The sequence below is a fragment of the Phasianus colchicus genome, chromosome 2, assembly GCF_987193195.1.
Source record: "Phasianus colchicus chromosome 2, bPhaCol1.hap1.1, whole genome shotgun sequence".
Lineage (NCBI taxonomy): Eukaryota > Metazoa > Chordata > Aves > Galliformes > Phasianidae > Phasianus > Phasianus colchicus.
This window is the reverse complement of record NC_143437.1, coordinates 104,278,973-104,302,093: the sequence shown is the minus strand read 5'-3', so window position 1 is coordinate 104,302,093 and position 23,121 is coordinate 104,278,973. Positions and strand designations below refer to the sequence as shown.

At 50.8% G+C, this 23,121-nt stretch overlaps 2 protein-coding genes across 2 annotated transcripts; one reads left to right on the top strand and one right to left on the bottom strand.

The window, feature by feature from the left end:
* The first annotated feature begins 17 nt into the window (after positions 1 to 17).
* Positions 18 to 5,441, top strand: LOC116230656 (E3 ubiquitin-protein ligase RNF19B-like). Its single transcript, XM_031595957.2, has 9 exons — positions 18 to 381; positions 1,826 to 2,441; positions 2,855 to 3,045; positions 3,316 to 3,466; positions 3,718 to 3,880; positions 4,007 to 4,121; positions 4,261 to 4,392; positions 4,670 to 4,853; positions 4,999 to 5,441. Exons 2-9 carry the CDS (start codon positions 1,999 to 2,001, stop codon positions 5,156 to 5,158), a joined length of 1,539 nt encoding a protein of 512 aa, XP_031451817.2. The 5' UTR covers positions 18 to 381; positions 1,826 to 1,998; the 3' UTR covers positions 5,159 to 5,441.
* Positions 5,442 to 6,230: 789 nt separating this feature from the next.
* On the bottom strand, positions 6,231 to 22,752 carry PPM1G (protein phosphatase, Mg2+/Mn2+ dependent 1G). Its single transcript, XM_031595951.2, has 10 exons — positions 22,473 to 22,752; positions 19,198 to 19,267; positions 12,860 to 12,945; positions 12,392 to 12,524; positions 10,536 to 11,005; positions 9,978 to 10,115; positions 9,001 to 9,235; positions 7,608 to 7,737; positions 7,384 to 7,486; positions 6,231 to 6,961 (listed from the first exon to the last, which is right to left on the bottom strand). The coding sequence occupies exons 1-10, from the start codon at positions 22,590 to 22,592 to the stop codon at positions 6,761 to 6,763; spliced, it is 1,686 nt and encodes a 561-aa protein (XP_031451811.1). The 5' UTR covers positions 22,593 to 22,752; the 3' UTR covers positions 6,231 to 6,760.
* Between the last annotated feature and the right edge of the window lie 369 nt (positions 22,753 to 23,121).

Below are 23,121 nucleotides of genomic sequence, written 5' to 3'. Positions count from 1 at the left end.
GGCGCGACGCTCCGGAAGTAGATCGCGAACCCGGAAGCGTGCTCGCGGTCCGCCGCCCTCCCGCTCCGCCGCCTCAGCGCCTGTGCCGGAGGAACGCGGGCGGCGGCCGCTGGGGCCGCGGCTTCGGTATGCGGCGGGGGGGCCCGGCCGGGCAGCGGGAGAGGCAGGCGAGGACCGGGCGGGTCCCCGGGGCCAGGCCCCGCGCTGGACGTGACCGAGGCCGTGCGCGTGTCTCCGTCGCTCTGAGGCCTCGGGCCCGGCCCCAGGCTCGGTCCCCGCCTGCAGGAACTGCGCCGCCCGCTCCGGGGCTCCGCGGGAGGCCTGAGCGATCCTCGGTGCGCGGCGCCGTCGGCGGCGATCCGGCGCAGAGACGTCACTGAGGTACGGCGCGGTGCGGCCCGGGCGGGGTGGTGGAACCGTGGAGTCATTCGGGTTGGAGCGACACTCCGAGATCATCGGGCCCACTGCCCGCGTCCCTCAGTGCCACATCCCCATGGAACGCCTCCAGGGACGGGGACTCCACCGCCTCCCTGGGCAGCTGTGCCACTGCAGCACTGCTTTTTCAGAGGAGAAGCATTTCCTCATATCCAACCTGACCCCCCTCTGGCACAACCTGAGGCCATGCCCTCTCCTTAAAACAACAGCGTTCTTTCCAGGGAGTGGGGCAGCACGGAGGCCATAGTGTGGGCACTTCTTACTCGTGCTGCACCAGCCTTGCAGACAAACTTCAAGCAGAAATAATATTCAGTGGGCATTTGGATCCGAGCGGTCTGTGAGGCCTTTCCCAACCTTAATGATTCTATAATCCTATAAAAGTCTGTGGTGATGGCAGCGGTGGCCTGAGATGGAGAGTCGAGGTTTCACTGGCTGTTCAGTTCCCACCTGACCAAGGTGCTTTGTAACCCAGAGTGGCACAATGCAGTGCTGTGCACACCCCCAGCAGAGCAGACGTCATCATACTCCTCAGTCTTAACCTGAGTCATCACCAATATCTCCCCCTTCCAGCGATGGGGTTTTGCTGGTCTAGCTGTAGTTGAAGGGGAAAAAAACCAGCAGAGGCTGCTGGAGGAAGGGTGGTGGCACAGAGTGTGGTGATGCATTGGAACAGGTTGCCCGAGGAGGTTGTGGATGCCCCATCCCTGCAGGCATTCAAGGCCAGGCTGGATGTGGCTCTGGGCAGCCTGGTCTGCTGGTTGGTGACCCTGCACATAGCAGGGGGTTGGAACTAGATGAGCATTGTAGTCCTTTTCAACACAGGCCATTCTGTGATTCTAAAGCAAGTAAAGGAAGAAGGATGCAGCAGTGCCATGGGAGCGTAAAGCATATAGTGTGGAGAGAAGGAGAGCATGGAGAATGGTGGATCCACCAGCCCTGGGGCCAGGGGGGTTATGTTGTGGCTTCATGTTAATGTGAGCTCTAAGTAAGGGAGAACTGTGACAAATTTACCTCATCTCTCAATCCCTGTTTGTCTGATGATTTGGCTTTTGGGTCTCCTAGCTCTGTTGTCTATTTTACATGCAGAAGAGGAGGCTGAGGGCTCTGTGCTGCAAGGCTTGTAACTGGGGAGATTCATCTGACCTGCAGGAATGGGTACCAGTTTCCGGCCAGTCTGGTGGCATAGGGGCTCTGCAGGTCCCCTTTAGCTCATGTCCTCCTCAGATGTCCTCTTTAGTGCAGCCCTGTGGACTCCCTAGGGCTGGCAAAGCAGGAAGACTGAGACCACTGCTCAGTTTCTGGGCCCAAAGTATAGTGGGATCTCACAGATGCTGAGAGCTCCTTCCCACCCCCAGCAACTCCATGCTTATCGCATGTACCTCCTTCACAGGCTGAGCAGTGTGGGCTGCAGCTGGAGATGCTTTGACCACTGACTGTGGAGACGCTGGCTCCAAGGCACAGGTAGGACGTGTCTGCCCCGCTATGGCTGCTGTACTGGGGCTGCCATCACCTCACTGTCCTCCATAGCCTGCCAGAAGCAGATTGCTGCCCTGACGTGCCACCATGGAGCCCACATGCGTGCCTCAGCCCCCGCGCGTCCTGGGCTCCTGTGGGCAGAAGGCAGAAGCCACAGGGGAGATGTCACCGGACCCGATGCAAGAGCCAGGGGACCCCGAGGATCTGCGCATTGCCCTGCCCCTGGGCGAGGATGGGGAGCTGGTGGAGTGTCCCCTCTGCCTGCTTCCCCAGCCACCTGAGGCCTTTCCCATCCTTGCCTCCTGCTCCCACCGCTCGTGCCGGGCCTGCCTGCAGCAGTACCTGCGCATCGCCGTCAGCGAGAGTCGTGTGAAGGTGGCCTGCCCACACTGCCCCACCGTGCTGCAGCCTGCTGACGTCCACAGCCTCCTGCCCGAGCCTGCCCTCCGTGACAAGTACGAGGAGTTCCTCCTGAGGAGGCTCCTGGCAGCTGACCCTGGCACCCGCTGGTGTCCCGCACCGGACTGCAGGTGACTGCTGGCCCCTGGCGTGGATCTCTTTTTCCTGGTTTACTTGCTGTCTGGTGTGCCTGCATGCTGTGAGCCTTTTATAGGCTTGTGACTTGATTGAGTTTGTTCAGAGAGATGTCCTGATTGTGGCTGCAGAACCTGGGCAGCTGTGTGCGTTGGTTAAGGCTGGGGCGTTTGGCTGTGCTGGGCCTGGCTGTGGGGAACCCGGGGAATTTTGTGAGTGCTGGGTTGGGGAGGCTTTGCTGTGGTCACCGAGCTGACGAGAGTGGCACCTGGCTCTTGAATGCTGACTGCTGCTCTGTCACAGCACAGAGCTGGGACCTCTTGATGCACAGCCCAGCTGCCAGGCTGGGTTGCAGGGGGAGGCCATGGACACAGCTGGCCCCAGCAAACTACCTGCTTTCTTCCCACAGCTATGCTGTCATTGCCTACGGCTTTGCTGAGTGTCCTCGCCTCACCTGTGGGCGTGAGGGCTGTGGCACCGAGTTCTGCTACCATTGCCGGCAGCTCTGGCACCCTGATGGGCCATGCGCAGCAGCACCGCTGGCCTCCAGCCTAGCCAGCCCCTCTGCACAGCTGGTTTACACAGAGGAGCCTGCCAATGGTGAGACCTTGATCCAGGATGGGAATGTGGGGATTTGACACATCTGAGTGAAATGCTCTTCCTGCCATGGTCCAGTGGTACCTGTCTGTTGCCTCTGTGTGGAGGCGTGCAGCCCCAGGGCTGGGGTAGTGGATTAGGACCTTGTGCTGGCAGTGCCCAGCTCACCCAGACACCCACAGAGTGGGCTGCAGCCCTATGGCAGGGGCTGGGGGAGAGCTGCAGTGTCCTGTCCTGTCCTCAATCCCAGTTCATCTGCCTTCTCCCTGCCAGCTGAGGCTGAAGACATCAAGGTCTGTCCCCGCTGCAGTGCCTTCATTATGAAGATCAATGATGGGAGCTGCAACCGCATGAACTGCACAGTGTGCGGCTGCCTGTTCTGCTGGCTCTGCCTGCAGGAGATCTCTGACGTGCACTTCCTGAGGTCAGTGTGGGGCTGTGGGTTGTGATGGGACTTGGGGGTTCCATCAGGAGTTGTGGGGGCAGTGGGATCCTGCAGAGAGCCACAGCCACGTTCTGCTAGGTAGCAGGGGTGTAGCACTGCTGCAGGGTTTGCCAGGGGTCCATGGTGGGGTGGGGAAACTGGGTTTTCTGCTGCTCTGGAGTGCAACAGGTGCCATTGTCTGCCTGCCCATGTGCATGTGCTGTTGGCCCAGCCTCGTGCTGTCCTTGCAGCCCATCTGGATGCACCTTCTGGGGTAAGAGGCCCTGGTCAAGGACCCGGAAGATCCTGTGGCAGCTGGGCATGGTGCTGGGGGCACCTATGGTGATCTCCCTCGTCGCAGGCATTGCTGTGCCTGTCATTATCATTGGGCTTCCCATCTACACGGGTAGGAAGGTACTGGTCCTGGGGTCTCTGTAGTCTCGCTCTGCATTGAGCCTGGCAGCCCCTGGCCTCAGGCCTGGGGAGCATGTAGACTACAGAGACCCCAGAGGTGATTCACCTGTCTTGCTTCTTCTCCAGGTGCTGGGCCAGAGCCGAAGGAGCAGCTTGTCACCGTGCCAGCAGTGCTTTTCTGTCACCAGCGGCGTCCTCCTCTCTCTCTTTGTGTCCCCCATCATAACAGCTGTCACGGTGGGTAAGTGCATCTAGGGGCTGGTGGCACGGGCCACTGATGGAGCAGCTTTAGGGGGATGTCAGAGACCTGTAGCAGTGGACCTTTGGCAGGGGTGGGGGCTGCCAATGCAGGCTGGCAGTAGCTATGTTTCTGCCCACAGGCATTGGCGTGCCCCTGATGCTCACCTATGTCTATGGAGTGGTAGTGCTGTCTCTGTGCCGAAGCCGCAGTAGCTGTGGCCGCAGCCAACCTGGGGACCTCGGTGTGGTAGAGCTGGAGAACTTGACCAAGCGTGAGTTGTGCATTGCCAGCTGTCCCCTAGTGGGGACCCCTGTGTGGTGCTGCACGGGCTGTGATCCTGCAGCTGCGATAGCTCCACGGCCTGGGGCTTCCTGTTGGCCTGGGGCAGTGGGGAGGTTGCAGGTTGGTGTCCTGGTGGGCTGTCCAGAGCACCTACAACCTGCGTCCAGTTCATATGCCTCCCTCCCAAGAGCTCTGGGGGCTGTTCTGCACCTGATGTTGAAGTGTTCCTCATGCACAGGGTTCAGCACCATCTCTCTCTCTGCCAGTGAATGAGCTGTGGTCAGTGCTGCCCAGCCCCAAGGGCGTTGAGGATGGAGTCCCAGACACAGCCACCTCTTTCCCCAGCAGCAGCCACAGCCCACGCCCCAGGGTGATGTGGAAGGAGCAGGATAGCCACTCAGCCAGCACCATGGCACTCGCAGGCAGCACGCTGAGTGATACATCCTACCGGTGAGCTGAAGGAGACCTGGGGAGGCGGGAGGTTGGCATGGCAAGTCCCCTTTCCTAACAGCCATCCCCGTGCTTACTGCACTGCTGGATGGGGACTCAGCAGCATCCTCCTGTTGGGCTGCTGCCCTAATGTGTTCGTCTGCAGAGAAGGCATCAACATCGAGGTGGAAGTGGCGATTGAATCAGTGCCGCATCCCATCCGAGAGCAAAGCCTGTGCAGCCCACAGTCAGGGCAGTCTCTCTCAGGGGACTCCCTGGGGGGCACCAGCGACAGGTGCAGTGTCACAGGTGTCCCAGTGGAGTGAAGAGGACTGTGCAGCAGTGAGATGGGAGATCCCTGAGCCGCAGAGCACCCACTTCAGCTCCCATCAACATGAAGAGCCCACGCCCTCCTTTGGCAGCCCTGGATGCCATCCACGTGGCATCAGCAGCTCTAGGGCCTGGATCTGGCCATCCCCAGAGTCAGCAGACCCTCACCTCACACTCAGCACTGCCTGCTCCTTGTTGTATCCATCCCATCCCACCTCTTCCCCAAAGGCGGGCTTGAGCATTGGCACTGCTGAGAAATAAAATACTCCAAGAGTCAAAGCAGGCTCTGATCTGTGGTGCCCTCTAAGGACTGGCAGGGCTTAGGGTGGCCAGGCCCCACCACAGCCAACAAACAACAGGCACAGGCTGTGTGGTGCCTGTTACTTTGTGTTCTGTGCTTTTGACCCCTAGTTCAGCCTTAGCAAAACTGATTTTATCCTGATAGCAGACTCATTATTAGAGCCAGAGGCCTTGGATATGACACACGACATACCACAAGCATTTTGATTTGAAGTTCTCAAGATAAAACACCGGCAGCACACAGCAGGTGCTCTAAAACCAGTTACGTCTCAATGCAAATTTCCAATGTGAGATCACTGCCAAACAGACTCTGTGGAGTCTCTTTAATAACCAGCACCAAAATTGAAAAATGACCCTCCTGAGACAGATACCTCACTGCAGGAGCCAGACAGACAACAACCAACCCTGAGTGGGGCTGCAGGAGCATGGGAGAAACAAAAGCAGTTCCAGCTCTGCATATGTCATTACTGAGCACTTAACAGAGGGACTTGGGGTCAGGGCCACTTGGGAACAGTCTTACCTTGTCACAAAGATCTGAGTTCTCTGGGCTGGTGAAGCATGGGTGCAAGGTGAAGGGACACAGCAGCAGGGAACAGCAGAGTTCATCCCACAGGAGCAGTGGCAGTATTGACCCAAGCTATACAAAGCTGTCCACAACTCAGAAACCCTTACGGTGCCCTGAGACACAGGAGAAGAGGTGTTCTCTCCTCCCTTCCCACCTTCCTTACCCACTACTTCCAGGAAAGGACCAACGACCAGAAGTACAACTATGTTTTCCGGGCTTTTAGTTTGAAAAAAGTATTGATTGGAAGTGTACAACAGAATGAGGTGTGGCGGCAGCACCACAGCCGGATTGTTTCACAAATAAAAACAGAAAGGGCCTTAAATAATTGGGTGCAGATTTAAAAAACCTCAACAGTGAAAAAGTTCTTTCCCTCCGAACAGAAAGTCACAGGCACAGAAATGGCAACAACCACATGGAGACAATGGGGGGGACATCCTTCTAACCACAGGGCTCTGTGCTAAGAGGTTGCCACCGATGGTGGGCTCCCACGCCGTGGCCGTTGGCTGCTCCCATGTGCAGCTCTGCCCTTGGCTTGCTCTTTGGAATGGTTACAGATGAACAGTGCCACATGCCCTTGCTAACCAGACCCGCCCCCCAACCCCCCAACCAGGACACGGACAAACAAGGCCTCTGCTAAGGCTAAAAAAAGGACAAGACTTTGGAGTCTTGAGTTCAGCATGTTTAAGAAACGAGAGTCTGGTGAGCGCACAGCACAGTCCCTGTGCGAGGCTTGCTATTCCAGCTTGGCCTTCTTCTTATCACTGCCATTCTCTTCTGCTGGTGCTGCCGGTGCTGCCACATCCTCCAGTTTCCTCTTCCCACTTTCAGCAGGTGGGTGTGTATTGCGGGGTTTAAAACTGATGATGATGCAGGTCATGTTATCGCAGCCAGTGCCGTCCCCTGAGGTGTCTGGAGCCAAACACTGATCCAGCAGCTGAAGAAGGATGGGACAGGTTAGCAGACAGCAGAGACACAGCACTTTGAATATTCTGAGAAATTGGGCCCCCTCTGATAGCAGTGCAGGTAGGGGCTGCCAGCCCAGAATAGCATGGGCTGGGCTCAGGTGTTTACAGGCAGACGAGGGACAGAACCAGCCCTCAGTACCCCTGACTTCCTGAAAGTGGACAGAAACTCCTTTGGCTTGACAGCAACATAGGGGTCAAAGACCCCTATTAACCAAGGTGCCAAAAGAAGTGGCCCCTAATACAGATGTGACTCTGCTCCTGTAACAGCTGGCACTGCAACCTACATGCTATGCTGCCAGATACCTTAAGCTCTGAACAAACTGGCCTGATGGAGATGGAGTGCAGAATCACTGTATGTGAAGAGACTGATGGGGTGAGCTTTGGACCTTACCTCTTCTACAATGGAGGAGAGCGGCCTCAGGACTCCGTTCTCATCCTTTTGGGTGATCTTGGACTGGATGAAATCCACCACTTCCTGGCTGCTCATCACGTTCCTGCAGAACAGGAAGGTCAGAAGGGTTATTAGCTAAGGGAGTGGTCATACCACAATGTCCCAAGAGAGAAAGATCAGGGCAGTGATGGCCAAAGAGGAACAACTGCTCTCTCACTACCTACCAGATTCCATCACAGGCAATGACCATGAAGTCATGGTCATCATTTATTGTCAGCACTTTGATGTCAGGCAAGGCAGAGATCATCTGTTCTTCTGGAGGCAGATTCTTGTTCCGCTTGTAGAAGTGATCACCTGTAGAGGAGAGGAGGATCAATTTATACAGCTGCTGGGTACTGGCAACCCTGCCTACCCCTGAGCAATGAGGAACACTACCCAGCCCTAACAGAATTGACACCGGTGTTCCCATTACCAGAGCAGATTTGACTGTGGGGACATCAGACAGAGAAATCTGCCGCACGCAGGGCACAAGGTGAGCCCATCACGCTGTTACCATACAGTAGGAAAGAGGAGTGCTAGCATGGCTCTGCTGTGATAATGTTAGATGCTCATTTTCCAGAAACTCGAGGCCAAATATGACAGTACAATGCCTGACCTGACAGCCCACATTGCATTGCTGGGTTTGGATCTTCTCAACCCTCAGTAAGCTAAAGCTCACTTGAGAAAAATCAATCCTCAGCTCTGACTAAGGGGCTTATCTGGCATTACACTGCAGGAATACACTTCTATAGCAAGGACAGAACAGCAGGCAATAGTTTCCTTAGATAAACAGACCCCTAGGTTTCATCCTACATGTGTTTTCATCTTTTTACCCCTGGGTAATCGTTTCTGTGGTTTGGATCTTTTCACACAAGAACTCTTCACTACAACCCTTACCTGCTGACATTTCTCTGCCTTCTCTGTGCGCTTCCTAGTATATTATCAGTGTCACTGCCTACCCTTCCCCTAATGCCTCCAAGCCTCTCATCTGCTCAGACTGTTGGGCTGTTACCAGACATGCCCGATCTCCTGAGTTATTAATGACTCCCACGTTACTTGTAAGAGACCAAAGGATGAGAGGAAACAGCAGTCAGGTGCTGCCTGAAGCGCTGCACAAGGAGAATGGAGCTTGTACAATTAAAAGACAAGACTGGCTCAAGAACAAATGGGCTCAAACTGGTAGAAAGTTAGATTTGTAGTAAGCAACATACTAAGATACTTCAACAGCGTCCTAACAAGCAACAGAAAATCTTTCCTATTGGAAAGTCAAGTTATTTTTTTTGAGATAGTTTATTATGTAGGGTGGTTTCTGACAGCCCAGCTGCAGGCACAAAAGCCCTGAAGGCCTCACATACTGCATCCTGTGCCACAGCCTGGCAGGGGCTGGGCGTACTCTCCACTGACATCTGCCAGTTTCATGGCTGTTTTCTCTAATTAGGCTCACCAGATGAAATACCAAACAGATTCTAAACATCATCAAATTGAAAACTGTTCCTCAAACTTAGTGGCTGGCAAGCGCTGGAAGCACGGATGCCCTGAGGCCAGGCACACCACTGTTCACCCCCCAGTTCTGCTCACCAATTGCCCTGGAGAGGTTGAGGCCACCATTCACTCTCCCATCCATGGTGACCTTGCCGCCAGCATTCTTTATCCTGGCCAGTTCTACCTCATCCTCTGGCTTGTGGTCATACGACATGTCGACAGCTTTGCCACCTTCTGACACCACGCAGCGAGAGTCTCCAGCATTAGCCACAATCAGCTGCTTGCCTCGGATGAGGGCCACGACAGCAGTCGTCCCACTGTCAGAGCCAGGCTGCAAGAAAAACATTTTTGCTCAGGCTTCTTCCTATTGCTCTAGATCAGATGATAAGCAACGCTAACCACCATGGGCTCAGCACTGCCCCACTGACCCTTCTTCCCATAAGCACACAGAACAATGGAGAAAATGAAAGAAGAATGAAAAATGGCAGCAGTGTGTTCACTCAGAGGCATGATCAAACCACACCTCCACTGCAGCCTCTCAGCTGCCCGTGATTCTCCAAGTTCAACACATCCTGCTGTGCCCTCAACTCTAATGCAGCACTTCCAGCTCCCGCCCAACTCAAGCAGAAGACTTGCAACGAGTCAGGATACCTCTCCAAAGAGAGAAAGTTGGCACCTTGGAAGCTCTAAGTCCCTTTCCTTGAGATCCTGGGTCCCTGGCCATCTGCAATGGGCTGAGGAGCCACAGCCCTGACCTGGCCAAGGGCAATGCTGTGCCCGAGAGCAGCTGTCCTGCTACTGTCACACGTGCCCCTCCCATGCCAACTCCCACAGCATTTCTAAGCACAGCAAACCCTGCAGTGAAGTCTCAACCTGGTGCCAGATACATGCCCTACCCCTCCATCTTTTGCCTTGAGTCAGGCTGTCCGTAGCTGTGTTCAGCCTCGGGAAAACAGAAGGAATATTCTTAGCTGAATGGAAAGCCCCCTGCTGAGCCTCATCCCTCCCCCCACCCCTTGCCATGTGCCCTTGGCTCCATGCTATGCTGCAGAACACAGGAACAAGGTGTGCACCTCCTCTTTCCCCTCCATGCCTGGTAACAACATTTCCTCCTCTTCATCCTCATCCTCCTCTGCTTCTTCAGTGTCATCTTCATCATCTTCATTCTCTGCCTCTTCACTACTGTAACCATCCTCATCTTCACTGCATTCCTACAAGAAACAAGAGATACCACCAGGAGTCACGCAGGACACCCTCAGTGCCCTCCCCAGACAGCTGGTCTCTCCACCCCAGGGACAGAGGATCACTTTGCCCCAGAAGAGTGAAATGACCTGGTCGGTGTTCCCCAAACCTGATGTCTACAAACAGAGCAGCTAGTTTCAACTACCACAGTGAATGGAGGGATGGTGCATGCAGCAAGACTGATGAGTATCCACTATGGCTGCTGTGCAGGTGAGGGTATGCTGCCCTCAGAATTATCTAAACAATCCCCAATGAGATGGCCTCATAGTATCAGCCTGAAAAACCTACTCCTAGGGCACACCTAGGATGAGCCTTGTCGCTCAAGTACCACAGCAAGCAATGCATTCTGCCCAGCCAGAAGGCCACTCTGTCCCAGTGCTGTTTCCTACCTCACTGTCTTCCTCCTCTTCCTCAACCTCATCTGACTCATCCTCACTGTCCTCAAAAAATTTGGATTTGGTTGTGCGCTGGGGCTTTCCCGTGGAGGAGCAGGAGGGCCCGGCCTCCCCAGTAGAAGAGGTGACGGCCTCGTCACCTTTGCCTAGTTCAGGCTTCTGCAGAGCAGGGCTGTTGCCTCCAGTGCTGGCTTTGTCTGAGGTGGAGGAAATACCCGTGATTTCTTCATCTGGCTTCCCATTCTTCCTCTCCTTGTGGTCGATAAGGTCCCCTGGCTCAGCCTCTCCGTTCATATTTGACTCCCCATCATGCTGCTTGCCTGTCCCCTCTGCAGCATTCTCCCCAGCCAGAGCTAAGGACTTGTGTTTGAGGTTCTTGGTGCAGTTTTGTCCATAACGTGTGAGAAGTTCCTCAATGGTCATTGTGGCTTCTTCGTGCAGAAGAGCAGCTTCCTCATTATCCACTAGAAACGGAAAGGGGAAGGGGGGTGAGGACAAAGAGGGTCAAAAAGCAGGACACATCACCATAGAAGCAGCTGTGCAACACACTGTGCTCAGCAGCGAGTTGCCGTGACTGGAGGTTGCTATTTGCAGACGTGTTTCAGCAATGCTCAGCATGCTTGCTGCTCACCAGCAGGCACAGACAAATGCAGCCAGACCTGCACCATCCCACTGCTTCCAGGCACTGTTGATGAACAATATGCAGATGGCAGGGGAAGGGCTCCTACCCACGGCCGAGGCAAGCAGTCTGCAAGTTATCATAGCGCCTCAGGCTGCTGATGCTATCTGGCTGGCTTGTAGGCAGCACAGAAGTGTTTAAATTACATGTAAAGGTTGGGGGGTAAAGAGCCTCGTATTACACCAGTGTGAGCTCAAATGAAGCTGTGGGGGAAAGCAGACAGACCACTTTCATGTGCAGATTTGCTCATTAACACTGCGACTGTGAGCAAGTTTTTGTTACAGCAGTTGCTCCACAGGGCTTATGCATTTGGGATCTAGACATTTAAAATCAGATCATAAAGTAGCTTTAGGTCTGAAGGACGCTAGACAGAAAATAATTGGGAACCCAGGACTAGAAACTCCACTGATATCAGGTAACCTTCATCATTTCCCTGCTGACAACCCCCCCTGGTTATCCTTCTCTTTGCAACTTAATGTCAAAATGAAAAGAAACAGCCATATCCCAAATGCTTCTGAAAAATAAAGGATGAAAAAGAAAAAAATAAACCCAATAACAACAAAACTGTTTGTTGGCTGGAGAATGAGGGTTAACAAACTCAGCAGTGACAGATCAACACACTGTTCAGGGCGATAGCATCCCTTTACATCTGCTTGAAGGCTAGACACAAGCTATTCAGCCAAGAGCAGCACAAGATTCTACCCTGGATTCATCTTCTAAGTTGGCTTCATGATCTGGCAACTACTTGCTCACAGAAAAGCACACTCACTTCTTGGCAAGAAAGAATTGCTGAAAAGAGACAAGAATCTCATTCAGTCCTGCCTACAGTTTGTCTGACAGCAGCCTGGCAGAGATAAGCACCACACATTTCACTTTTACAGCTTAGCCCACTTCCCAGCTCAAGGATTTCTGCCACATCCTAGAAGCCTGCACATGGAGGATATCCTATGGAAAACTGCTACAGGTTGGGTTGGCTGTCCAGAGGATTAAGCTACCAAATGAATTCTCCTAGAACCAGCTCAAAGCAATGGAGAGAGGTGGCAGCTTCATCTGAAACTGAACTGGGTGATTTGGACAAGCAAACATTCTGCTAACAGAGACCTGGTCCAGATGCTCTCATGCCTGACCTGGAGTTGCAGTCTTATCTTGTCAGTGGCATCTGACTACTTACCATCATCTTCATCAGCAACTTTCTCCTTCTCATCTTCATCATCTTGGGGTCGCCCAGCCATCTGAGAGAGCTCTTTAATCACCTCCTCAGTGGTGAGCTTGGCATCTATGGCTAAGAAAGCATCTTCCAGGGCCTAAATATGAACACAGACATAATCAGGACACACAGTTTCATCTTCCCTATAGGATACCTGCTGTGATCAAACCTCTTCCAGAACACACCACACGAAATGGAGACCAAACTGGTCAAGGCAGGCAGTATCTCTGCGTCTATGTGGTCCAAACCAGATCCCAGTACCAACCCTGGGGATACCCAATGCCAGATCAGCACCACAGAGAATTACAATAGAGGAAGGTGGGGCAGACAGGTCCTGGAAGGACGGGGCACTGTGTAAGCCCTTGTTAACAAACAAGGCCTTTCTGCTGCCCTGGTATTCATGCTTGTTCCAGGGCAGTGCTTCACTCATACCTTTTGCAATTTGCCTTCCTTATAGGCCTTCTGATCCTTGATGATCTCAGGAAGATACTTGGCACAGTACAGGGCAACTTCTTCTCCTGAAAGACAGCAGAAACCACTTAAAGATGCTGGTCCTCCCAGAAGCACAACGTATGCTTAAGCAACCAAATTCCTGAGGCAGACCTTGGGATGCTATCAGAACTAACCCAGGTGTAGAGAAAGAAATCACACAGAGCAGACTGCTGTGCTTCTCAGGTATGCTTTGATTTGCTGACGACCCCTGGGAAACTCAATAACTCACCCCTCAGAGTTGGGTACCACTGTAAGCTGCCAGGAAGGGAACATGGGCCTATTCCAACCACAGGACAACTGCTCCATGTAGGCCCATTCTATGCAGAGGGAAGTTGTGCAGAGGGAACATAGTGAGAAGTAAAGAGGGGGGTGAAATTGGAGGAAAAAAGAAACAGCAGACAAGGGACTTTTTGAATGTGCTTGCTGAAAAGGGATTAAGTGGCCATTGACAAAGAACAGAAACCTTGCAAAACAGCTGCTGTTAAAATAGCACTGAAAAGTTCAACACTGTGGAGCTACACAACAAAGAGATTGAGCTCTATTCTGATCATACTCTCAAAAATGTGGTGGAAGGAAGAGGGGAAAAAATGCTGGAAGGTCACTGAAAAATAAACAATGCAAGAAATGATCCCAGTGCTTTTAATGAGAACTTGGAAGGAAAACCAAGACAACCTGACAACTACAGACCTGGCAGGGAAATAAAAGATTGGCTGGGGCTCACAGGATCCCACATGGAAAGGGCAGGCAATTAATGTCCATTAAGTCAGGCTTATTGGAAAGCAGAACTTGTGGATCTAACTCAACACCTGCTCATAAAGATTCTATGACTTCTGTTGACAGAACTAAGCATGATTTAGTTTAGTTGTTTAGGGTCTTTTCCAACCTTAATGATCCCATGAGACTATTTAGGGACATGGTGGGGATGGGCTAATGGTTGGATTTGGAGCTCGTTTCCAACCTGAACGATTCTATGATTTCATAGAATGGCCTGGGTTGACAAGGACCTCAATGATCATCTAGTTTTAACCCCCTACCACGGGCAGGGTCATCAACCACCAGACCAGGCTGCCCAGAGCAATTTAGGTAAGGTATAGAAGCACTTTGCTCAAAAAGTTCAGCTTTCAAGATGCCACACACCAAATAGGTTAAAGAACTGTTCATGAGACAAACTGAGCAAAGAATCACACCTGAACATGTTTACATGTGATGATGGAGGACTGTTACAGATGATACAGTCACATTTCTATCTAAGAGCCAAAACAATTTCTACTGGACATCCATGGAGATAGCAGTGAATAATGGCAGTGACACTGGCAGATGAACAGCCAGGCCCAAAGACAGTTGTGAGAATGCAGAGCTCGTGCTCAGAACTTGGCTGGTACTTTGGCTTAGACCTAGATATTACACTTATGTGTTCCCATTACAAGTTCTGACCAGTAAGCAAAGTACTGCATTGTGCATCCCTCAGTAGAATAAGAAGAAAACCCAAGAAAACTGCAGGAACAGCTTGTCAAAAGCCAGAAACAACAGCATGGGGCTACTGACATGATTGCCAGACATCAATACAGTCTACTCCAGTTTCTCTTCCAACTCAATCAGCATGACAGCCCTGACATCTGACTTATCTACTTTCTAATCTTGTTTGGATACTCCAGTGAAGCTCCATTCCTGCCCAGTACTCTGGGGTGTGTGGTGCTGGAAGCAGCTGACAGATCTAATAATACCAGCGTGGACATCTGATCCTCTGCCAGATGGAGATGTTTGAACAGTGCAATTTTGCACCAGAGCTAGGGACAAGAAGTTTTCTTCGAAGTTACAGGTAGCTTGATCTGAGTAAGTCACAGCAGCTTTACTGTCACGGGCTCAGTGCTTCCATACTGCCTCTGTAAGCAGATATGGCATGGGTTGGTGCCCAGCCTGTAGGAAAAAGGTGCTCACTTACAGTGTTTTAACCAAAATGCCCAGAAGAACAAGATTCTTCTTTGGGGTCTTCAACCTGTGGTAGATGATTTAACAAAACAAAAGCTGTGCGTCCCCTCAGTAAACAGGAGGCAGCCAGCAGCCCAGCACACAGACCACAGATCCAGTAGCTTGCACAGCAGTCCCAGGGAGGTCTGATGGTTTTTATAAGCTGAATCAGTACCTCAAAGCACAGCGCTGCCAATGTGGCCAGAGAAACTGAGCTGGCTCAAAGTACTCATCTGTCTCAGCATTTCTGGACTGTCAACAGCAAGAAACTCATCAGATTTTTCTCATCAAAAAAGCCTTTGTGAGAGTGCAATCTAGAAGCCAGATCCTGACCAGAGCACTGAGTGGGCATTAGGTGTCAAAAGCTGTGCCAATGGAACCTTCCCACAGTCGTGCAGAGGTGCACTCAGCATTACCCTTCTGGCTGCTAATGGCTCCTTTCAGTTCATTGGGTACTGCACTCCTGGTTTTGGTTACATGTCAAAAATCAGCCCACTCACCACATTTTATCAACATCTCATCCTCGCTAAATATCAAGCACTTTCCCTCTGAATACTCAGGCCCATGGAGGGATGAGGGCAGCAAGAATAAAGCAGAAGAGCCAGGTGAGAAAGCTGATGCAGAAACCTCTGTCCTGCTGGGTGCTCTTTATCACACAGGATACTGTGTGCAGTGCCTTCATCTAGAAGCATCCTCAAAAGCCTTCAGGGGCTGAACACGTGGAGAACAGAATTATTCATATATAAGCTGAATCTAGGATCACATCTTCCACATCTGCATTATGAATCCCTCGGCACAACTCTCAAAGTCTCCATTAATCATTTTATTGCTGTTTTCTAAGAGAGAAGCATCCAGCTAAGTCTCACTCAGATGATATATGAAGCAAACCCCATTTATCCTGGCAGGTCAGGTACCCAAGAGCCAACAAAAATTGTGCTGCAGTATGATTGCTCCATCTCCAGGAGCAGGGGCTTGAACAGGACGTGTGAAGACAGGAGCAGGCAGTGGCCTCAAGGCAGAAACATGGAAGCCCAGGCAAGGCAAAGGCCTCTAGAGATCAAGGTTCCTAGATGAAATCATTGTCAGTACATGGACGTGCACAAACCCATTCCCTCCTGCCTTTGTAAGAATGAAAGTAGATCTGACTGGAAGATCTGATCTTTATTTAGACACATTCAATTTGAATTTGTAATAAGGAAAGCTCAGAATCAAATAACGAATAAGCTGGCTATCAACAAGCACCATGGAACACCTAGGGACCAGTGGGCATGGAGGTGATGGATTGGTGGCTGGACTCAGTGATCTTAGAGTTCCTTTCCAACATTGATGATCCTATGACAGTGTTGGCATCCCAAAGGGAGGAGCTGCATGTAAATGAAATCACTTATTGGGAAAACAAACTGTGAAGTAAAATGGAAAGCTACATATGAAAAAACATCATAAGGAACACAATAATAAAACTTCTCCCATGCGAAACTGGGAGATTAATAGAGACTTAAGGCTTAACTAGATTAAAGCTACCAGGAATCTGAGTGAGGTATAAAAGAAAAGCTAAATTATTTCTTTCCACTGACAGCTAATAAATGTTGGAGAGATTATTGCCTTAAAAACTGCTTTAAATGGAACAAACCTGAACAACTGTTTTGAACTGAAGAAGTACTGCAGCAATAAAACCATACAAAAGTAGAAATGGACAAACGTTGGTCTTCCAAGTCAGGTTCAGTTTGTCTGTGTCTGTTCTGATGAGGTTTGCCAAGGAAAAGCTGGAGAAATCCAACCCCCAGAAACGTAAAATACAAGGTAGAAATCTATGCCAGTGCTTTGCCATCCCAATTAATGGCTTTCCCCAGTGTCTATCACAGATCTTTTCTATTGTATTAAAAAAAGTAAAACAAAAAATTCCACAAACAGAAGAACAGAAACACACATTGCTTCCTATCCTACACAAATGTGAACATCAGAAAGAAGCCCTTTTGACAACCAACACGTGAAATAAATGCTTTCAGCTAACAAGATCACACTGATCTCAAAGAAAAAGCACACTGGCTCGATGTTATTTGTTCCTGACCAGTTTTTGCCAGCTGTTACTTTATCTTCTTACTTGTCAGATGCTTTCAAATGGTTTCTGAATTTATGTAAGAAAACCCACTAAGCTTTACAGTTGCTAAGTGCTCTTCTTCTTTGCCCTTCTCTGCCTTTCAGAACCAATCCATCACTCAGATGCTCTCAAAGATAATGTTGGGGACACAAGCAGGTGCCTACCCAGTTCTCTGCATGAAGTTCTCTTCCATGAACTGGAATCAAGTTCAAGAGGAAAAGAGTTTCAAAACATTCAATCTAAACACTTCAGACTGATATCATCTCTTCTGTGTAACTGTGTCAGTTACTGACTCAGACCAACCTTTGTAAGAAGAACTGCCACTACAGATAAGCCTTAAACTCTTATTTACAAACTGTCAGATTTAGATAACTTGATTCTAAAAGCAATCACACATGAAAGCGAGATGCCAAGTAGGGGAGCTGGTAACCTCCTCCTTCATTTGCTCCACTATCAAAGACATGAAAGGCACATACATGATACAAAACATCTATTAAAGAGCTTCAGAATGTGGAGGAAACTGAGTTTGCAGAAGTATGGAGCAACACATCTGGTATCTGAGCCCTGCAAATACATGATATTGGCAGATGAAATTCCTCACTGACAGACACTAATACTAATTTGTGGATCAGATCCTCCTGGGAACTGTGCTAAGGCACATAGAGAATATAGAGGTGACTGGGGAAAGCCAAGATGGCTTCAATAAGGGCAAACAGTCCCTGAGAAATGTTGTTGCCTTCTATAACAGGGTTACAGCATCAGTAGATAAGGGAAGAGCAACTGATGTTATCTACCTGGACTTACGACAGGCTGAGAGAGCTGGGGTTGCTCAGCCTGCAGAAGAGAAGGCTCTGGGGAGACCTTTATGCCTTCCTGTACCCAAGGGCCTACAGAAAAGCTGGGGAAGGACTCTTTGTCAGGAATTATAGTGATAGAACAAAGGGTAACAGCTTTAAACTAAAAGAGAAAAGATTTAGATATTAGGAAGAAGTTCTTCACTAAAAAGGTGATGAGGCAGTGGTACAGAGTACCCAAAAAAGCTGTGGGTGCTCCATCCCTGGCAGTGCCCAAAGCCAGGCTGGATGGTGTCCCACCTCATGGCAGAGGTTGGAATGAGGTGATCTTTACTGACCCTTCCAAATCAAACCATTCTGTGAACAGAAAAGGCAACCAGCCTACATATACACATTGGATGGGCACAAAACCACCTATTACCACTTAAGAAAGATCTTAGGATTTGGTAGGAAAGGAGCTGAGATCAAAGCAGACAATGCTTATGTCACAATAAATTGATGGTATGTCCGTATCTTCAAAGTTATAAGCAATGCTTATCTGGCCACCTAAAAGCACACTGCAGAGCTAGAATACATCCAAAACCAATAATCATAATCAGAGCTGTGGAATAATATAGTGCCTGGAATGTGTGGTTATGCCCAACACAAGCAGCATAACTACTGCTGTGGCCCAGGCATTTCATCACCTGGGCTAAATAATGTACTGGACTGGAATAATTCATGGTGCACTTTTAGCATAAGGCAGTTAGCACTCAAATGACTTCTGGATGCAGTTCAGGAGCAAGAAGGAACTGGACTAATAACCAGATTGGATGCAGACACACTATTCTAAGTCAGGTTAATAGCATCAGTGGACCTTAAGGGCAGAAAATGGGGGCTGCTTTTATTTAATTTAACAGCACAGATTTAGGACTCTTCCTACTAAAAGAAAGAACAGAGTCTAAAATAATGAAAGTGGAAATTGATAACAGTGATTATTTACCAATTTCTTGCAATTGAAGTGTACAGTATGGCAGTGAAATTACTGGGTAGCAGAGCTAGATCAAATTACTTGTTCAAACACAAAAAAATTATTTACTTATATACAACACATCCTATGCAAATAACCACCAAATTTATAAAGCTACAATCCCTGTGATTATCCTAACTTACCCCACAAGAAAATAAACAGGCATTCTTAAATGAGGTTTAGAAGACAGAATGTAAACCTCCTCGCAGTTTTGTGTCAATCCATGACCTTCCTTCTAGAAACCCCAAGAGACTTTCAGAGCCTCAGTCAATCTACGTAACAAAGTGCTTTCCAAGAAGGAGCAGGATTTCTAAAGCTAGGCAGATACTGGCTCGAGCTGCCATGCCAGAAGCCACTTTTACCAAGCAGCCACAACAAAGAACTCTGGGGGGAACAGGGGTGCAGTTACCTCCGTGTCCATCATAGACTGAGAACATGGCTGTTTCACTGTCCAGCTCTGGTATGCAGTTGTGTGCATCCTGAAAGAGAGAGCAGAAATCTGGGATGAGATGGGTTGCAAAAGGCACTTGTATAAAAAGGAGCAGAGAGGCCGTAAGCGCTGACGCAGGGAGTCTCAAAGCTGGAGGAAGAACAAGAACATATTCCCAAGAGCTTACCTGGTGAGAATTCATCTTCAGAGAAGAAACAAAGATCTTTAACATTGTGGTGTTCTCTGTGCTAGAGCAGCTCAGCCTCTTTACAATTAAATCATGCTGTATACTGTTTTAATTCCTCAATATGGCTCTAGATATTGCCACGTTCAAGTCTGAATCAATTCCTTCTTTTTGAGGTATCTATAAGGGCTGTGTTACTGCAGCAGCCCTCTTCCCCTGCTCTTGCCAAACAAGTTCTGTGCGAAGTGAAAAGCTGCTCTGAAACATTGGTGAACACAGAAGGTTACATATGGAACCTCCTGAGCTTGTGCCTTCCACACAACCACAGGCTTTGCCTTAGCTTGTCCTGTGAACACGACCACAGATGACAGCAGCTGTCTATCCCAGCAGACCAAGGAAAGGCAGCCTTGCTTCACACAGGATTACTGCACCCACCAAGAACAAAGAGCTGGGCTGGAAAACCTCCTCTTGGCACAGAGGCTCCTTCCTGCTTCCATCACACGGGACGCTCCTGACAGCAAAGCAAGGAGCCAAGCATCTTTACAGCAACAGAGCAAAGAAAATGCAACTAGCAGTGCTCAAACCAAAGTACAGAACCAGGTATCACTTCCTAAGGTAAGACAGACATCTCTGTTCTGCCAGCTGTCCAGAAACTCTGACACTCTCCACAGACAAACAGAAGGGAAAGTTTGTCCCAGGGGCTTTAGGGTAGGAGTGTCAGAATCCTACCAGTCTGTACATGCTCCCAGACTACAAAGACAACCAATACACAAGGTGTATACATAGAGAAGCCTCTATCTCCACGTGGTCACAGGAGCAGCAGACCTGGAAGACGACACTGCCCAGATCTTACAGCCAGTGTGACCTCTTTCACCCTGAGAGCAAACCAAACTTCTGCTAGCAAACATGCATGGGACTGTTTAAACAATGTGATCTTGCCTCCTTGCTGTGGTTGAAGCTCTTAATCTTGAATCTCAGTGTGCTACAGATGTCCCAGAAGAAAAGCACTTGCTCCAAGTCAGCTGGCTTCAGGTTTGGCTGCATTCACGCTGCCAGCCATCCCCAAACAGTTCTAGACATACATTCAGCCACGCTGGATTGCTGCACAGCTGAGCAACTGAGGAGCTTTTCTGCTCTTACCCTCACTTCTCATAGCATTTACAGAAGCCTGAGAGATAACAAAACCACACTAAAGTAACTGGGATAAGTCCCTGGTGACTAAGCAGCAGCTTAATTAGAGCAAGTAACGCAAATGGGAGGAAACCCAAGGCTGGCAGCAAAAATGATCTTTCTACTCCATTTGTACAACTGCAACACGTCCTGATCCCAAACCAGGGCAGTGCTGTCGAGGAAGCAGACAAACAGGTAAAGGACCTCATGCTCCAGAATGAGAAATGGAGCTCCACAAAGCCCTGCTGCCAGCAACCCCACCCCTATCAGCCTTCAGCTCAAAGCATTTCCTCATGTATAAAACCACCTCTCTGGACTAAAAATGGGTTTTTATACTATGTTTCTTTAGAACTCCTTATACCTGTCTCACTTGGAGGCTCCTAAAACGTCACCCACAGGCAACAGACAGAACTTCAACAGGATCTGTTACTAACTAAAAATGCCCATATTCTTCTACCACTTCCATAAATGCTGCTAAGCTTCACTAACAAAACCCATACCTAAAATCTTTAGTATTAACCAAAAGAATACACTTCTGCTCAGAGCTTTTCCCAAGCTTAATGGAAAAGTGGAAGTACACTTAAATGTGAAAAAAGGGGTAAAAGCCCACCCCAAAAAACCCCACCAAACACTTAGGAGTGCAGTGAACCTCCCTGCAGCAGGTTCAGTTTGTAACACAGCACTCCCACCATTTCATTCCTCATGATAACGCAGCTGAACCACGTCCACACCAATGCCCTCAGCTCTGCTTTTCTCAGTGGAGAGATATGCCAAAGATGTTGGTTAGGGCAAAAAACACAGCTGCAAGCTCTGGCCTTCATCCAATTTCCAGAAAGGTCAACAGCAGTGAGAACAGGCTTCAAAACAGCAAAAATGAGCCAGCTTCCCACCTGTGGGAGGACTACGATGACCCACCAGCAGAGCTGCAGGCTCTCTGCTCTCCCCCATCTGAACCCACATCCTTAAGATGTTTCCAGCCTCTGTGCACCAGAACACTGCCCACATTCAGCCTTTTGCCACAAGCTGATGGCTGCATGTCACCCCAGTGCTCCAGCTGCATCTCTGTTTCATATAACGGCCAACTCAATGGAGATGCTACTGCTCACAGCCAACTGAGCACAAAAACACCGAGTTCACCTTAGGAATTCTTCTTTCTGCCTCTTCTACTCTAGAAACCATACCCTGCATCTTCATAAAGCTCTGGTGCACACAGAAAGAAGGAAAAACTCAGTCACTGCTTTGTCACCAGCGAAACCACTAAAGCATTTCAGAAGTGACGAAGTGTCCCATCGTGGAATTGTACTGGCAGAACCCAAATGCTGTGAATGGACCATCCAGACCAAGCCAGAGGGCTGCAAACAAGAAGGTGCTTTTCCACATTCAGAGGAGATGCACCCTTAAGGCTGCAGGGCCCAGTGTTGCTCCTTCCCGAGCTCCCCTTGTTTGCTAGCTACCTATAAAGAGAAAATTAACCAGGACATGAAGGATATTCATAGACTCACAGAATAGCTTAGGTTGGAAGGGGCTCAAACACCACCTAGTTCTAATCTGCAGCTGCAGGCTGGGCTGCCAGCCACTACATCAGGCTCCAGCCCAGGCTGCTGGTGGCCCTGACCACCTCCAGAAACGGGGCACCCTCAGCTCTCGGGCAGCACCGCCAGCGCCTCGCTGCCCTCTGAGGGAAGAATTTCCACCACGCCTCACGCAAATCTCTATCAGTTTAAAACCGTTCTCCTTGCCTTATCGCTTCACACCCGTGTGAGCAGCCCTCATCCCCGGGCGGGGTTCCCCCAGCACGGCGCAGGGCCGGGGGTGGCACGGGGGAAAGGGAGGGAAGGGAGGGAGGGAGGAGCGGCGCCCGCTCCCGCCAGGCCCAGACCCTGAGCCGGGCCCCGCTCACCTCCATGGAGACGCGCCAGCCCTGCATCGCGCTGAAACCGAAGTGCAGCGGGCGCGGCCCGAGCCCGGCCCCATCCCCGGAGCTCTTCACCGTGTTGGGCTGCGAGAGGTACGCGCCCATGGCGGAGGCCGCCGCGATGCCAGCCCTCGGCGCGGCGGCCGTGCGCGGAGGGGCGGTGGCGGCGGACGCTGAGGCGACCGGAGAGGAGCGGGCGGCACCTGAGGAGCGCGGGCGGCCCGGAGCGGGCGGCGAGGCGGCGAGGGCGGCGGAACCACCCACCAACGAGTCGCCGAGCGGAAGTAGCGCGGCCGGAAGCGCGGGCTAGAGAGTCGCCACGGGGGTGGGGGGAGGGGGCGCTCAACCCGCTCGGCCGAGGCACGGGGACCGGAAGTGCGGACCATAGAGACGGGTGGCTCCTAGAGCGTCGCGGTCAGGTAGGCGTTCCGCTCGGCCGCCTCAGTCCTCCCGGAGGTCGCCCAGCGTATGGCAGTAGCGATCAGGCGCAGCCCTGAGGCTGCCCGTTCTAACGCTGCTCGGCTGCAGCAGCCCCTTAGAGGTGAGGTTTCGTTTGTACGCGCGCGAGGAAGGAAGAGCTAGGAACTCAGAACCGATGGCACTATAATGTTAACGGGGAGCACTTGGGCTTGGT